The 16,586-nt window shown below is 36.6% G+C and overlaps 1 protein-coding gene across 2 annotated transcripts in view; it reads left to right on the top strand.

The window, feature by feature from the left end:
- The window catches only part of TBCK (TBC1 domain containing kinase), a 92,925-nt gene that overhangs the window by 37,120 nt on the left and 39,219 nt on the right, over positions 1-16,586 (top strand). For both annotated transcript variants that reach the window (XM_032223823.1, XM_032223824.1), the window contains exons 12-22: positions 18-117; positions 1,358-1,407; positions 2,650-2,779; positions 3,038-3,136; positions 4,241-4,303; positions 6,637-6,763; positions 7,810-7,860; positions 9,577-9,660; positions 10,121-10,206; positions 12,175-12,211; positions 15,446-15,607. In XM_032223823.1, the coding sequence (XP_032079714.1) occupies positions 18-117; positions 1,358-1,407; positions 2,650-2,779; positions 3,038-3,136; positions 4,241-4,303; positions 6,637-6,763; positions 7,810-7,860; positions 9,577-9,660; positions 10,121-10,206; positions 12,175-12,211; positions 15,446-15,607 (989 nt within the window). The remainder of the gene's footprint in view (positions 1-17; positions 118-1,357; positions 1,408-2,649; positions 2,780-3,037; positions 3,137-4,240; positions 4,304-6,636; positions 6,764-7,809; positions 7,861-9,576; positions 9,661-10,120; positions 10,207-12,174; positions 12,212-15,445; positions 15,608-16,586) is intronic.

The following is a 16,586-nucleotide window of genomic DNA, read 5'->3' as shown; positions in this document are numbered from 1 at the left end:
TCTTTTTTTACTCCTAGTTTTTTGTTCGAAGATGGGGAGAGTTTTGGACAAGGGCGTGACAGAAGTTTCCTTTTGGATGATACAACTGTGACACTATCACTCTGTCAGCTCAGGAATGTAAGATATGATTCCTTGAAATAGAATATGGATCATTTATCTATTTTAAATACGTATGTTTGACTAAGTTCTGTAACCATTATTACTAGAATGGTCTTTGCCTTGCACAACGAGACTCATCTTTGCATTGCATTCCTTTCGTAGTCCTGAGATCTTAACTATATTTATCCACAGCATATTTAGGGAGTGCATGGAGGGCCTGCTGAAATTCTAATCCTTCTAAAAGTGTGTTATGGCCCACCAGTGGCCCGCAGAGCTGGCATCAGATTCGGACAGTGAGGAGGTTGGGGGAGAAACATGGGCCAGTCCTGGAGTCTGATGAAGGCTTTGATGAGGACTCTGTGTTGGAGGCAGAGAGGGGTCAGAGCCGTATGCCAGCTATCAGCTACCTTCAGAGTCAGACATCAGTGAGGCAGATGAATATCTGGAGCCTGCTCCCAGTGTGCGCACACGCAGAGTTGCCAGATGAAGGGAACAGCTAAAGAACAGGTGTCAACTTGGGAGTAAGGCCACAGGTGAACGATGAACAGCCCCTCCCAGAGGAAATAAAAGAGGAGTGGCATTTGCAGGAGACAATTAGTTTGCTTAATTGGTTCGTGGTTCGCCAAGACTCCTTGCCAAGTTTTGCAGATATCAGCCTGGCAGCTCTCCAAGCCAGATAAGGTCTGTGACTATAAATCCTCCCTTGGAAGACTTTGCCGAATGTGAATGAGCAGAATTCACAGTAAATTAATAAAAGGTTTTTTTTTGTCAGGACAAGGTATTTGCTTCATGCTCTTGGAAAGCCTAGGCCAGAACAAAGTGTTTCTCTCCAACCCTACCCTAAACCTCCTACTATTCATAAACAATATCAGACTAACCAGCCTGCCTTCTACATTTATATTTTTTCAAGACACAAGTACTTCCCATTCAAGATCTTCCCATTCAAGTCTCCTTCTTTTGCACTGATAGTATCATGGAATAAATATGCTACACTGATCCTTGCATGAGCTCCAGAATTTTGGGAAAGGTTCTGAAGTCGTCTTCAACCACCTAGGCTGCATATACATACTGGCTGTGTTTGCCACAAACAATCCAACCCTCCTTTTGAACCAAGATCAAACTACTGTATTAAAAGAGTAGTTTCAAAACAAGGCAGGCAGCAAATAAATTTAATAAATAAATAATAAAGCATTGTTTTGTTAATTCTTGGCTGTGTTAAATGGATATTTTTCTAATTGAAAATTTATATTATTTTTAGAGATTGAAAGATGTTGGTGGAGAAGCATTTTATCCATTGCTTGAAGACGAGTAAGTATATAAAACAAATTTTCTGTTTGAGAGGATAGAAATCTCTCAGATTCCTAGGAAATAGACTGGTGACCCTTTGGAAGCAAAATACTAGCTTAGAGATAAAATTAATAAGATGTGTAAGAGTCTTTAGTGGTTCCAGAGTGGTTTAAAGTAGATCTACTGCAAATCAGTGTAGATTAATTTGTTAATTTCAACATACACATTTACTCATATGAAATCTAGAAGTATCTTAATGTTGTTCCCAGAATCAGGCTTGTGAAGCAGTAAAATATTTTATAGTAGGGCTTCATTCATTACTGCTTCTGCGTCACATGAATCTGATTAGAAGAAATTGAAATTCTGAAAGTTTATTAATGCATCTGTTGATCCCTGTAGGTCAGCCATGAGCAGTGATTAATTGTAGTTGTATTATGTTTTATAACATTACATAGTACAATGTATACTATATTGCCAAAAGTATTCACTCACCTGCCTTTACTTGCATATGAACTTATATTGGCTCCCAATAGATGTTCAGGTGCAATGCAAGTTTCCTGGTTATTGCCTTTAAAGCTTTAGATACCATAGAACCGAGCTACTTGCAGGACTACCTACTCCCCTCAACCTCTGCCTGCCCCATGCATTCCCATATGGACATGCCACCTGCTCCAGATCTCTGCTGACTGATGTCTAATGGATGTTGTTATAAATTCTCTACCCAATACTCATATTAATACAGAACAGATAAATGAAAATCAGTCTGATAAAATCCAGATGAACTATAATTAGCACAAAGAATAATTTAAAAAGTCATTAATTTGGAGAAGTCACGTTATAGCTGATATGCATCTGTAGGATAATAAAAATGAATGAAGCATGGAATAGACTAAGAAAATATCTAGCCACATTATGGGCACTAATGCCGTGTCAGTGACTCAACAATGAATCCAAAGGGGAAAAAAATACTAACAGCAATTCAGTCGGGAAGACATAATCACAGGTTAAATACTGTAAGTTCATATGTGAGTAAAGGCAGGTGAGCGAATACTTTTGTCAATATAGTGTATTTGTATTATATTCTTATACAAAGGTATTTTATAATAAATTAATCAAGCTCTAGTTCATAAAAAGAAAATTGGATTTGTTTTCCACACAAGATGATGATTTCAATTATTTCATTCCTAGTTTATTTTATGATTACTTCTATTGTTTAAGTCTAGAGATAATACTTTAAGAACTATTTTCTCTGGGTTTTTTCAGCCAGTCAAATATACCCCATTCAAATAGTAACAACGAATTATCTGCTGCTGCCAAACTTCCTCTTATTATTCGGGAGAGGGATACTGAATATCAGCTAAACAGGATTGTCCTATTTGACAGACTACTAAAGGTGTGTAGTTTAGTAAAACCTCAAATGCCATCATAATCTTGGTTTTATCTATTTAATTTCCCTTGATGAATTTTGCCATGAATTTTGTTAGCCATATTCGTATTTCTTTTGATATCCATCAATACATTTGATCTATAGAATCTTTCACGGCATGTATATAAATTATTATAAAATACAAAAAGCTAACAGCATTGAAATGTTAGGTCCTATTAAAAGTATAGAAGTATTACTAACACAAGATCGATATGTTATTTCTAGGCCTATCCTTATAAAAAAAATCAAATTTGGAAAGAAGCCAGAGTTGACATTCCACCTCTAATGAGAGGTTTAACCTGGGCAGCACTACTTGGAGTAGAGGTAAGAGTAAGAAAGATGCAAGGATTTTTGTTCTCTTGTCTAGGCAATATGCCAACCCTACCTTCTACAAAACATTGGAAATTAGCCTGTACACATAAAATCACAACTGACTACAAAATATTAATGAAAAAGCAGAATCTGCAATTTTGGCCTGAGACTGTAGCAATGATACAACATAGGTAGGGATAGTAGCTGACATTTTGAATTTTTATCTAAACTACATTTACAGTTTTGCACTCCTGATTAACATCTCTTCTGTGAGGTACTATCTGAGCTCTGGATGAATAAAATTCTTAGTAGAGTCTTAACTAATACTTTCAGTGGAGTCCTTGGTGCTCTCTGAGCTTGGTGCTTTGCTTGCAGACATTTCATTACCTGACTAGGTAACATCTATGCGAAAGATTTGCTTGCCCTGTCAGTGTTGGTGGCAAATTGTCTTCTCCTTGGTATTTCTTTGAGTAGATGGTTGTTTACTGTTTGATTTTTTGTCTCAGTTGATAATTCCTTAATTAGGCTATTGCTACTGTATTTATTTGGTGTTAAAACTGGTGATAATCCCACTTATATATGGCTGTTGATTGATTGAGTGGAAGTGTTCTGGTCTTTTAAAAAAAAACATTTTTAATTGTCTATTTTGAATGATGTGTACATATTGTTTATCTCTATGTGCCTGTGGGTGGCTGATTTATCTTGAGTGACAAGCTTCTAGGAATTATCTAGCATTTTAAAAATTATCTTGATCTAGGCTGCACATAGTTTGTCAATTGAAACTATACTAACTCGGTCCATGTATTGTGAAATTAAGGAGGTTTTCATCATGGTGTCTGACTGCTAGTTGTGCTGATCAATACGCACTACTGGCCTTCTCTCTGTTTGTCCTATATAGTGGCTACTTAGTAGTCTTTACATTGTATGTTGTAGATGACTCCTGTTTTTTTCTTCTTGGACTACAAGGTTTTTTTTTTAATTAAGATGTTCTGTAGAGCTTTGATAGATCTGTGTGCTACAGGGATGCTATGTAGTTTTCATAGGCTGTAGGTTGTTTCTGAGATGTTTCTAATGTTTGGCAGTGTTACACTAAAACTTACAGTTTCTTCATTTTAGGGAGATATTCAAGCAAAATATGATTCTATTGATAAGGACACTCCTATTCCTACGGACAGACAGGTAAGATTTTTGTTACTTGTAAGTGTCATAAGCCTTTGGAATCATTGTGTAGGAGATAACCGAGCTGAGCCCAAGGGAAGAGTCAAGTGCATCATCAGTCTCAAGTCTTTTCGCTCCCACAAGAGATGCAAATCCAGTCCACTTGAATTCTGTTGACTTTTTATCTACTTCCAATTTACTTTGACCATTAGTAATTCAGATTCGTGTAGAGAGGGTTATTTGAACCATCTTGCTTTCTGATTTTTTTGTGCCTGACACATTGAATTATTTCCAAATACTACTTAATACTATTTATTAATAAAATAGCATTGCTACTGTAGAAATTCCATCACAACGGAACTATTATTACTCTGTTTAACATATTTGGAATGAAAACATGGGTAAAGTTTGGACTACGTGGTATGACCCGTGCATTTGTACTCTAACCAGTCCTCCCTCTCTCTGTCTCTTTCTCTTTCTTTTTTTCTTTCTTTCTTTCTTTTCAAATTAATATAGCCACCCCTAACTAATAAATAAACTTATACAGCAGCCAAAATGAAAAAAGAATAGCCAACACAACAATAAACCATTATACAGGCTAAACCACCCAGTCAAAACTCCATAACAACACCAAATCTTCAAGGATTTATGAAAAGTTAGCAGGGTCAAGACAAGTCTAGTCTTTAGACGGATTTTTGTTCCAGAGATGAGTGCCAAAACTGAAAAGAAACACTTCCAGATGATACACCCTGATGACCAGGACCTGGAGAATACTTGTCCTGTCAAATCTAACAGGACTGAGATATAAATATGGAGAGATAATACTAGGAGGTAACCTGGTCCCAAGCCATGAACAACTTCGTAGATAATTACCAGCACTTTGAACTGAATCAAGAGTGGTAATCAATGAACCTTGTGTGTAAAATGTGTCTAATGAGAAGCACCATAACCGCCTCTTAAACAATCAGAAGGTTGACATGTATTATAGATGTTTTGTGTAAGAGCCCATTCTATAATACAGTATCACATGTAGTCAAATCATTGGAGTTGTATCATTTATTCAGTAACTTTTTAAATATTTAGCTATGGAAGATCTGCTATAGCCTATAGGAATAGAATTAATAAAACAGATTTTTGTTAAACTTATGGAGAACTTATATTTCTCTATGCCTGCAATATATTATATATTTACAAAGTTTTATTCTTGAGCTTATTAGTTGAAAGACTGTAATAAAACTAATGATGGTGATGGCCATGAAATTATATCTATTTCTAGCTTATCCCCATCTGCATCCCCATATGTAAGAACATAAAGGAAAAAAAACTTGGTTTCATGTTGTCTTTATTTCCCCATAGTAATGACTTTAATCTTAAAATTGAATATTATGCATGAAAGGCAAATAAACTCCCATATTTCTCCTATGACAGAACTCTGCCTTTTGATCTTCTGTCAAGTGCATATAATAGGATTTTATTACTTCAGATGCTCTTGTTTCAATTCAATCTATAATTGGGGGCAAGGGAAATGTCCTAGTAATTATATTTCAAGTTTATGGAGAGTTTGGGACAGCATTATTAGGTCCTTTGTACGTCCATTGCTATGAGGATTAGAAATACAAATTGATCTTGATGGGAAAATAAGAGTTGAGCACTGTTGCAAGGTAAACTATGAAACTACAGCATTCAGTTAGCATCCAGTTAGCATCCAAGGAACACTTACCATGTTTTTCCAAAAATAAGACAGGGTCTTATTTTCTATTGACCCCCAAAATAAGCGCCTGGCCTTATTTTCAGGGAGGTCACATTATTTTTGAGGTGCAGAAGGCCCCTTAACTTTGGCCTGCTGATCCAGAGAGGGTCGACAGTTCTGTTTCTGGCACACTCTTGCCAGCCCTACCGTGGCTGGGTCTGCCACTCTTTTTGTGGCCGCCACTAAGAGAAGGGTAGTGGTAGCTAGGGTTTGCGTGAGTGGCCTCCACGAGGCCATTCCACGTGGATGGCAGGTACATGCAGGGCGCGTGGAGCATATTCCCCCCTTTCTCCCCCAGGAAATGGCGGGGACCGGCTGTGCATGTGTTTAAATATTTTAGGGAGGGCTTATTATCCAGGCAGGTCTTATTTTCGGGAAAACAGGGTAGTGAGTCTTTTCATTTATATTTTCCTACCTTGTGTTTCTATTTAAAGGATTTATACTCATTAGAAAATGGCATTTCCAAATGTTCCCAGGCCTGATATTTGGTGCCTAGAATAAGCCTTCTTTCACACTAATTTGAACTGTAGAAATGCAGAGGGATTGGGCATCTAGTCTCTTTTTATGGCTTGTCCTATGCTCCTTCTTGTTGCTTACATTGTAGATTGAAGTTGACATCCCTCGCTGTCATCAGTATGATGAACTGCTGTCATCGCCGGAAGGCCATGCAAAATTTAGGCGGGTTTTGAAAGCCTGGGTAGTTTCTCATCCTGATCTTGTATACTGGCAAGGTTAGTTCAGCTGGCTCTTGTGGCTAGCAATTATATTTTTTATATATATTTTTCCTAATTGCTCTTAATTCATTCTAAGAGAAAGAGGGGGGGGGGGGGTTGCATTGCTTTCAGTGAGTAAGTTTAATAATTGATGTATATAGATTTATAGACCACCTTGGTCAATTGACTCTAAGCAGTGTACAAGAGGAACAGCCAAAGTCCATACAACATTCAAAGTAAAATAATAATGTATAATAGAACTATTATAGAATATAATTGCAGTTAAGAATGCAATCAAGCTAAGGAATAATAAGATTTCTGGGGATAGAAGCTGCACATCAATCAAATCCCAAAGGCCTTGAAGAAGAGCTGAGGTTTCATGAGCTTCCCAGAGTGGAAGTTACCCTTGTTCCAGGAAGAGTTGGGAGCCGTTATGGAATGGAGATCTCTCCCCCCCCCCCACCACCAAGAATGCTGAGTTTCAGTCATATGTCTTGATAAGTGGGGACATTTGGCAGGTATTCTTTGTTAGTTAGAACTGTAGTGCTATTTTAATGGCTAAACAAAATAATATTGAAATATAACTCTATCCACATAACCCGAATATGATTCTATGCATATCTTGGAAGAACTGTTCTCAAGCCCATGGCTAGGGCCCCATATCTCACATTTCGGCTTAGAACTAAGAATGATCCAGATTATTGGGATGAAACATATTTTTTTCAAAGAACCTGCTCTAGTATTCATGACAGAGACCATTGAGTTTTCTTGGAAGTATGATCAGACTGAGCTCCAAATTTCTGATTTTAGATTTATTTGATATATGAAGCTTTTCAGAAGGTAGGCATAAATGGCCACCCCTCCAAACCCATGGATTTATTTAACAATTTACTTGGTGACTACATCACATATGATAGTTTTGAAAGTAGCCTACGGTATATCTGTAAATAACTTCTGCAAAATATTTGATTATATAATTGCATCTTTATCTTCTGGATATTCTTAAACTCCGTGGATTGTTGTTTTTTCATAGCAATATTTTTGCATAATATATCTCCTTGTAGGTCTTGATTCCCTTTGTGCGCCTTTCCTGTATCTGAATTTCAACAATGAAGGTAAGCTTTGTCTTTATGAATGTTGAATTCATGCATGCAGTGATTAAATCCTGATTAGCTCTGTGTTTCCGTTTCACTAGGCTCATGCATATTATAGAGCACGGGTGTCAAACGTGCGGTGTCATGGTGTCGTCACATGATGTATCAGGACTTTTTTCCCTTTACTAAACTAGGCGTAGGCATGACGCATCCAGCCCACGGGCCGTGAGTTTGACAGCTCTGTTATAGAGCAATTCATGAGTTTGCTCACAATACATGGCATAAGGCTGGGATACCTGCACGACTGTCTGTTTCCAGTTGTCTTGCCCACCTAACACATTCAAATAGGGTTGGCATGCTCTGGGTTAGTTCGTTAACTAAGGTCATCTTATGGAAGTCAGGAAAATTTTTGTCACCGTGTGGGAGAACTTCCCTTGAGATTCAGATTGCCCCAATTGAGATTCCTGGTCCTTTTCCCAATATTGAGCCAAGGTATTATTGGATCTCCTTTTAGCATGTGAGGTGTGATAGCTTTAGGTTAGTCAGGTGTTTTTAACTCTGAATTAGCTACCCAGAATCACTCAGTGAATAGGTGACCATATTGAAGACAGACAGGAAGGAAAGAAAGAAAGAGAGAAAGAAAGAAAGAGAGAGAGAGAGAGAGAAGAGAAGGACAGGACAGGACAGAAGATAAAGGACAGGAACAGATAAATCAGATAAATCTGTACTTCAGCTAATTGCTGTTTTCTCATATTTGGTCTGAATGGTAGTTTATGTATTACATAAACATTTGTTGCAATTCCAGTATGGATTTCTGGACTTGGCTCTAGACTAAGACAAATTTGTTAAATTCTACTGATAAGAGTATAAATGTTCTGTTATTTTATATATATTTAAATCTGGATCCAACTGTAGGGTATTTATAAGTTTGCTTAATCTTTGAAATTACAGGTGGACTTCGACTTACGAATCCAACTGAGCCCAAAATTTCCATTGCTAAGCAAGACAGTTGTTAAGTGAATGTTTGCCCCATTTTACAACTTTTATTGCCACAATTATTAAGTAAAATCACTGTAGGTGTTAAGTTAGAAATTTTACAACGTTAGCAACCTGGAATTAAGGGGAAACTTCCAAACAGTGAGGACAATTAACCAGTGGAACAGCTTGCACAGTACAGAAGTTATAGTTGCTGGAGGTTTTTAAGAAGAGGCTGGACAGTCATTTATCTGAAATGGTATAAGATCTCATGCTTGAGCAGGGGGTTGGACTAGATGACCTCCAAGGTAACTTCTAACTCTGTTACTGTTAACTTCCAGCTCTCTTCTGTTTGTTTGATTGATTGATTGATTGATTGATTGATTGATTGATAGTAACACAGTTGTTAAGAATTATGGCTTCCCCATTGATGTTTTGTGTCAGAAGGTTGCAAAAGTTGACCACATGATCCCAGTACACTGCAACCATCATAAATACTTGCAAGTTGCCAAATCTGAATTTTGATCACATGACTGTGAGGATGCTTCAACAGTTGCAAGTGTTTCAAATGGTCATAGGTCGCTTTTTTCAGTGATGAAGTAACTTTGAATGATCACTAAATGAATGGTTGTAAATTCAAGGATACCTGTATTTGTAAGTTTTACAGAATTATTTAATAGGAACAGATTAACATTGTTTTCAATTTATTCTAACAATTGTAATGGTTGGATAAAAAGCTGACTCTCTGGTTCTTTTTTTTAGCTTTGGCCTATTCCTGCATGTCTGCTTTTATACCAAAATATCTCTATAATTTCTTTCTAAAGGATAATTCTCATGTTATTCAAGGTAGGTTTTCTGCTATAAATCTCATTTAAAATAAGCCTTTAAAAACCTATATACATGTTATTATCTTTTATAGTTTTAAATTTATAATCTGCATTGATATCTAGTGGAAAATACCATGCCACAATTTTTTTTTAAAATACCAAAACTGCATCTAACTACTAACTTAAAACAGCCGCAGTTGCTGAATTGCAGCATACAGTTTGTTTTGAATTTCCTTAATAAAGCTACACATTGATCTCTTACTTTGATAGTGTTACTATTCATAGTTTTTATAGTGTTCCTTGTGGTGGTGTTGTGCTTTTGTTTCTCTGCTGTGAATTATTTTAGGAGTAAATATTTTGAGTTTGTTAACTCTTTCCTGGAATTCTGCTGCAACGGTGATTCCATAAAGCAAAATCCTTGAGGCTGAATTCTTACTGAAATCATTTCCGAATAATCTTACTGTTTATTTTTCTTCCAGAATATCTTACGGTATTCTCCCAGATGATTGCATTCCATGATCCTGAACTGAGTAACCACCTCAATGAAATAGGTTTCATCCCAGATGTAAGTGCAAATGCTTTTTATAGCAATAGCATTTAGACTTATATATTGCTTTACAGAGCTTTACAGCCATCTCTAAGCGGTTTATAGAGTCAGCATATTTCCCCCCAACAATTTGGGTCCTCATTTTACATACCTTGGAAGGATGGATGGCTGACTCAACCTTCAGCCGGTGATATTTGAACTGCCAAATTGCAGGCAGCCGGTAATCAGCAGAAGTAGTACTGCATTCTAACCAGTGCGCCACTGCAGCTTATATATTTTAATACACGCAGAAAAAGCAGGAGGTTTAATAATAGGCTAGGACAGAACAGAACAGAATAGAATAGAATAGAATAGAATAGAATAGAATAGAATTCTTTATTGGACAAGTGTGATTGGACACACAAGGAATTTGTCTTTGGTTCACATGGTCTCAGCGTACATAAGGAAAATAAAATACATTCATCAAGAATAAAAAGATACAACACTTAGTGATAATCAAGGTTACTAATAAGCTATCAAATCATACTAGGAAACAAAAACAATATAAATTGAAAGATACAAGCAATATGGTTATAGTCATAAGTGTGGAGAGATAGATACTAGGATGGAAGAGAAGAATAATAGTAATACAATCTTAGTAAATTATTGGCAGTGTTCTGGGAATTAGTTAAGCAGAGAGATGGCATTCGGGGAAAAACTCGAATATAGATATAATCTATATCCACATACCATGGTCCAAAACAAATTCAATGCAAGAATCAACCAAATGCTGATAGCAGCTATCAAGCGGTCAAATTCTGCAAGATGTGCCATTTGATAGGATTTTCAACAAAATATTTCCAGAATTCATCAAAGTATATACACTTAGCAATACTATTTTCATGCTTGAGAATTAATCCTGTCATATGAAACACTGATTAATCTTGTTGGTTCCTCCTGCATGAAGAGGATGTTCCCTGTATGCTCCCTACAACTTAATTTTGTCTGTGAATAACAAAGTTGGAAGAGACCTTGGAGGTCTGTCTTCTAGTCCAGCCCCCTGCTTAGGCAGGGTGTCCAATCTTTTCTTTTTAAAAATGACCTGGGAATTATAAGAAAGAAGTCCTAATTTAAGGATCAGGCATGCACTACCTCTTGACTTTTATGAGATCTCATTGCACTTGAAAATAAAAATCAAATATAACCATTAAAAATACAGAAGGAAAACAGTGGTATAAAATGAGACTTATTTTTATTCTGTATTCCCAAATTGTTCTCCGTTGAGCAATTTTGGAAAAAATATTCACAGGATTGTTGTGTATAGAACATCCTAATGCAGAAGCATATAAGTATTCTATTAATTATGGATCACACTTTATTACTGCCGGTTGTGTTGTGGAGAATAGAGGAATTTTCTCTAAACAAAGTGGCAAAAAAGAGAGCAGTGCTGTTAACTTGCTTATACCTGGTGGGACAGGTAGGGGGCAGTGTGCACCAAGAAAAGTGTAGGAAGTCCTCACCATACCAAAGAGTATTGTTGATGAAAGTAGAAATAGTAAGATGGATGGAATAAACAGAATTAGCTCTTTTTCTCAGTTAGTGGCTATCTAGATATAGGATGGATCTTCTGAAGCTTAAGCTCATTTTAAAAACTCCGAATTCAAGCGAATAAATTTTTAAATCATAATTACAATATTTGTGAAAAAGCATTTATAATAATACACTTATTAATTCAGCACCAGAGTTAAGTTTAAACAGTTGCAGAATGAGTGATCATTATGTGAGGACCATCTTATATGCAGCACTAAAATATAATCAGACTCTGGTTCAAAAATTTTGAATTCTAGATTGGGTGGGATATCATAATAGAGATTGAAACTGATTTAAACTTCTCATACATGTTCTAAGTTAGATTTATAGAATTCCAAATCTAATCTGTGATTGAAAATTTACAATGATCTACTCTTAACAATATATTCTTTTTTTTCTCCCATGTTGTTGTTATAGCTATATGCTATTCCTTGGTTTCTTACAATGTTCACACGTAAGTATGTTTTCTCATTTTTCATTTACAAGTATATGCTTCTTTATCGCAAGCAATTTTTAATATTTTTATTTGGCAGCCTCTAATTTAGGGCAATAATCATCATTAAACACTAAACCCTCATTGAAGATGCTTTTTATTCACCCAGTGAATAAATACAACTGTGCATTTAAAGCAATATTAGTGCAAAACAGAATTATTTCAGTCATATATACATTTCAGGATGATATATTTTCACCCTGAATACTCCTCTTGCTTCTCAATCTGCCATTCACATTTTGCGCAAAATTCTTACTTTTATCTGTTCAGTTAAATGTTCAATTTGTTCTTCAGAAATATATATTGAAAATTGTGTTAATGTGTTGTGCTCCTTGTACATAATGAATTATGTACAATTCTTTAGATATTATCCTACAGACATCCACAAATATGTGGAATATGGCTCATACAACATGAGATTTGTATGTCTAGACATTAAACTAAGCATTTTTTCTAAATAAAAAGTGAATTTTATAATAGCTACTGTTATAAATGACACAGTACTGTCACATACTATGAATTCTGATATGATTTCAAATTTAAAATACCTAATTATAAAGTAACCATTACCCAGAGGCTTGATCACAATTAGCCTAATATGGTATAGTTAAATTCAGAAAATACCAGCTGTAGAGGAAATGTGCTACATTAACCTCTTGGCTTCCTCTAGGAATTGAGGTTCAAATTATTGAACATCATTTTTAAAATAAATACAAAATTATTTGGCCCTATTTATTTGTTATGTTAATTTTAACCAATAACATGTGGAGAGATTATCAGATCACACTACCTTTCTGCCTGTATGTGGCAGTATATATTTCATTAATAATATTGAAGTGGGTATTTTGTTGTGCTACAACATACAGAATTAACAGACAGTTTTGCTTATGTCATCATGTTCCGAGGGTACCAGATTTAAAAAATAGTGCTTGAGGAGTTTGAACCATGACTTCTACTTTCCCCTTTATTTTTATCCAAAGAAGAATTTTAGAAGCTAGTATTTCTGCTTTTTTTCTTCATCAATGTTGTGATTTCATATGAAATAAGCAAACAGTATCAAGATTGGTTTTTAAAACTGATAATAACTGCAAGTCACTGGTTTAGATGAAATGGGCAGATATGGTTTACAATTCATTCCAGCTATATCAGAGGACTAGGAAGGAAGTCTTTCACATTAAATTTAATTCCTCCAAATGATTTCTCTATTCCACTGATTATTATAATTATTATTGCCCAGATCAGGAAATGATAGAACCTTGCATCAGTTTAAATTAAAAAGAATAATAAACACACAATCACATTACTTGAATGTAGCACTGACTTTAAACAAAGTATCTGGATTGGAAGAAGATAGCAGGACCATCTAACAATCTTCAGTATTCAAAAAATAGTAATTCAGGTATTTTCTGATACTGATAGCCATGCCTAAATTGAAGTGTGACATGGGTTGTGCAGTGTTTCTCAATCCAGATTTCACAGAGATGCTCTGAAGCTTAAATAGATGTGGAAAAGCAACTCTTTAAATTAGCTAGGACTTCTCTTAAGATAAGGTGATAGCCTTAGAAGGCATTGCATGATCCCATGAGAAGACGAGGTAGCTCTAAGTGCTCCTGGATGGATACTTATTGTCACATTCTTGGGACCATTCCAAAAGGAGCTTTTCCAAGTTACTGATCTAAAGAGTTGCCCAGCCCTACCTGTCAACGCTCTTTCGTGTTACTCTACTTCACATTAAGAATTACTAGAAAAAGATTGATATAATGTGCTTTTGCCTACATGATAAATAACTAGATGAAATGCTCCTTTTTGGCCATTGATGGAACTGTACTGAAACTCAAACTTGGTGAATAGATGAAATGTATGTTGCAGGATTCAATCTGAATGGTAGGTCATTGGGACCATTGAGCTTTCGGTCTGGTGCTGGAGCCCATCCTCAGGGAACTTCTGTGACACATTCTGGTAGAGAGATGTTCCCTGAGCACAAATCCGAATGCTCAGAAGACAAAACCTCTGGTCCCAATGACCGACAGAATCCTACAACATTTTCCTGAGACATGTACATTTGCTGTCTTTCTTAAAGTATGTTGTCTTCTTTATCTTATGCTTTGTGTTTTTTAATTTTTACCCAAGTTTTGTTTGTTCAGTCCTCTTTTCCTTGCTGCCTGCTAAAACTATCCCTTAGTACATTTTGCAGTTCAGATATGATTGGGCCATAGCTTTCATGAATATGCCTGTTAAAACCCTTATGCTTTGGCCCTTCTTTTGCATGGTACCATACATTGCTATCTAAAATAAGATACACAATAGAAACTGCTTTAGAGCAGTGGTCACCAACTGCTGGTGGTCCGCGAGAAAATTTTGATGGTCCGCAAAAAATTATTTGCATTTTTTATATTGCACTAAATTGGGGGTCCTCAAACTACGGCTCCTGGGCTGGATACGTGCAGTGAATGTTTGTGTTGCTGCAGAGAGTCTCCCCCTTCAGGGTCTTTTTGTGTGGGTTGGAGGGGGCAGAAATTCTGACTTACGGTCTGCTTCGGCTTCCTGGTCGAAGGCTGGGGGGAAGTGCCACTGGTGGCAAAGAGCCAGAGAACCTTGTTCCAATGGGACTGCATCATGACCTGGAACTCCAAGCGCTGGTACCTGGCCTTGCACTCCCGCAAGTCTTCCCTCTGCTTGGAAAGCTTATGCTCATAGTCCTGAGTGAGTTGCTTCTGCTGAACCTCTTTCTCAGTCAGATCCAATTTGAACTGGGCTGTTTTGCCAATTCTTCTCATGGTGTTGCTTAGCTCCAGCAATTACTTCCTGTTGGGGTAATAAGGAGCCCAGGCGGGCAGTCGAGGAGTGGCAGACAGAGGCTGGCGAGGCATCCCTTGACATGGGTGATATCGAGTTGGCCACATTCACCCAGCCAATCATTGGGCAGATCGTATTAGTGCTCTGCAGGATTTAAAATTATGAATTTAGTGGTCCCTGAGGTCCGAAAGCTTGGTGACCCCTGCTTTAGAGGCTCTTCTCATTTATACTCATTGTGGAATCTCCTCTTGCCATCTGCATTCTAGGAAGAAGAAAAAAGAAATCTGTTTAAGTCTTGTACTCTCTTGTGCTTGTTGCCTGATTACCTATTTACAAAAACAAACAAACTTGAAAACTTATTCTCCCCCAATTGATATTTCTTTGCTGGCTGCCTTGCAGATGTCTTTCCTTTGCACAAAATCTTTCATCTGTGGGATACATTACTACTGGGAAATTCTTCCTTCCCATTCTGCATTGGAGTGGCTATCCTACAGCAGCTGAGGGATCGTCTTCTCTCCAATGGCTTCAATGAGTGCATTTTGCTGTTTTCTGATTTACCAGGTACAGTATTATCTTTATCGGTTTTATACCTTTGTTGGCTAGACTTTGTTCTGATATTCCTAATTTCTAGAATTTGAATAGGAAAGAATTAGTGTGAATAGGTAATTATGTTGTACTGGATACATTTTTACTTAGCTGTAGGCAACCTTTGTTAAATTGAAAGAGGTACATTTCAGGAAATATACTTCAGTATACTTCAGTTCTTTTTTATGCACTTTTGTGTGTGTATACGTATGTATGTAAATAATATGAGGTACCTGAATTAATTGCGTATATGCCAAAATATAAGACCATTCATCCTCTTGTAATTCAATTTTGAGTCATATGGGTTTTACAGTTCTACTTACCTACCTTAGTCTGTGTTGAACAGGCAGAATTGGGTCAGTCTTCCTGCAGATTGTGACTTTGTCAGAGTTTAGGTTGATTAGCACAATTGATATTTTAAGCTCTGACATTAAATGCAGTGATAAAATGACAATCACAGCTTTCTCTTGAACTTGGAGTTGAAAAAGATAAATCTTCCCAGAAAATTGGTTTTATGATTTGGAGAAGATTGCAGCACTTCAGAGTACAGCTTCCACTGCCCAGCCTCAAGTCTGTGAAGCAGCTGATCCGTATCTGACTGGGTCCAGGCCTTCCCAAGCAGTTTAAGAGAGCAGCATGATGCTGGGATTATCTGCTTTCCCTTCCCACAGTTCTGAGTTCCATTTCACCCTGTACTTCCACTTACCATCTTAGAAGCACAGCATGTCTGCAAGTCATTTTCACCTTTGGATGCTGCAAGATCAAGATCCTATTTCTTGAGGAAAGACTTTAACAGTCATAATTTTTTACTGACCATTATAAATTCTACAATTTTAGTGCTTCTGTTCTGCTAAAACTTTCGCAGTGTGTATTTTCTGAATCAATTATATGTATCCATGATTGCTAGTCATGACAATATGTTAACTCTCCATAGAATCTGATCCTATGCAGCAGG

The sequence above is a fragment of the Thamnophis elegans genome, chromosome 9 (genome assembly GCF_009769535.1).
Source record: "Thamnophis elegans isolate rThaEle1 chromosome 9, rThaEle1.pri, whole genome shotgun sequence".
In the NCBI taxonomy this organism is placed as follows: Eukaryota; Metazoa; Chordata; class Lepidosauria; order Squamata; family Colubridae; genus Thamnophis; species Thamnophis elegans.
This window is presented reverse-complemented; position numbering and strand designations above follow the sequence as displayed.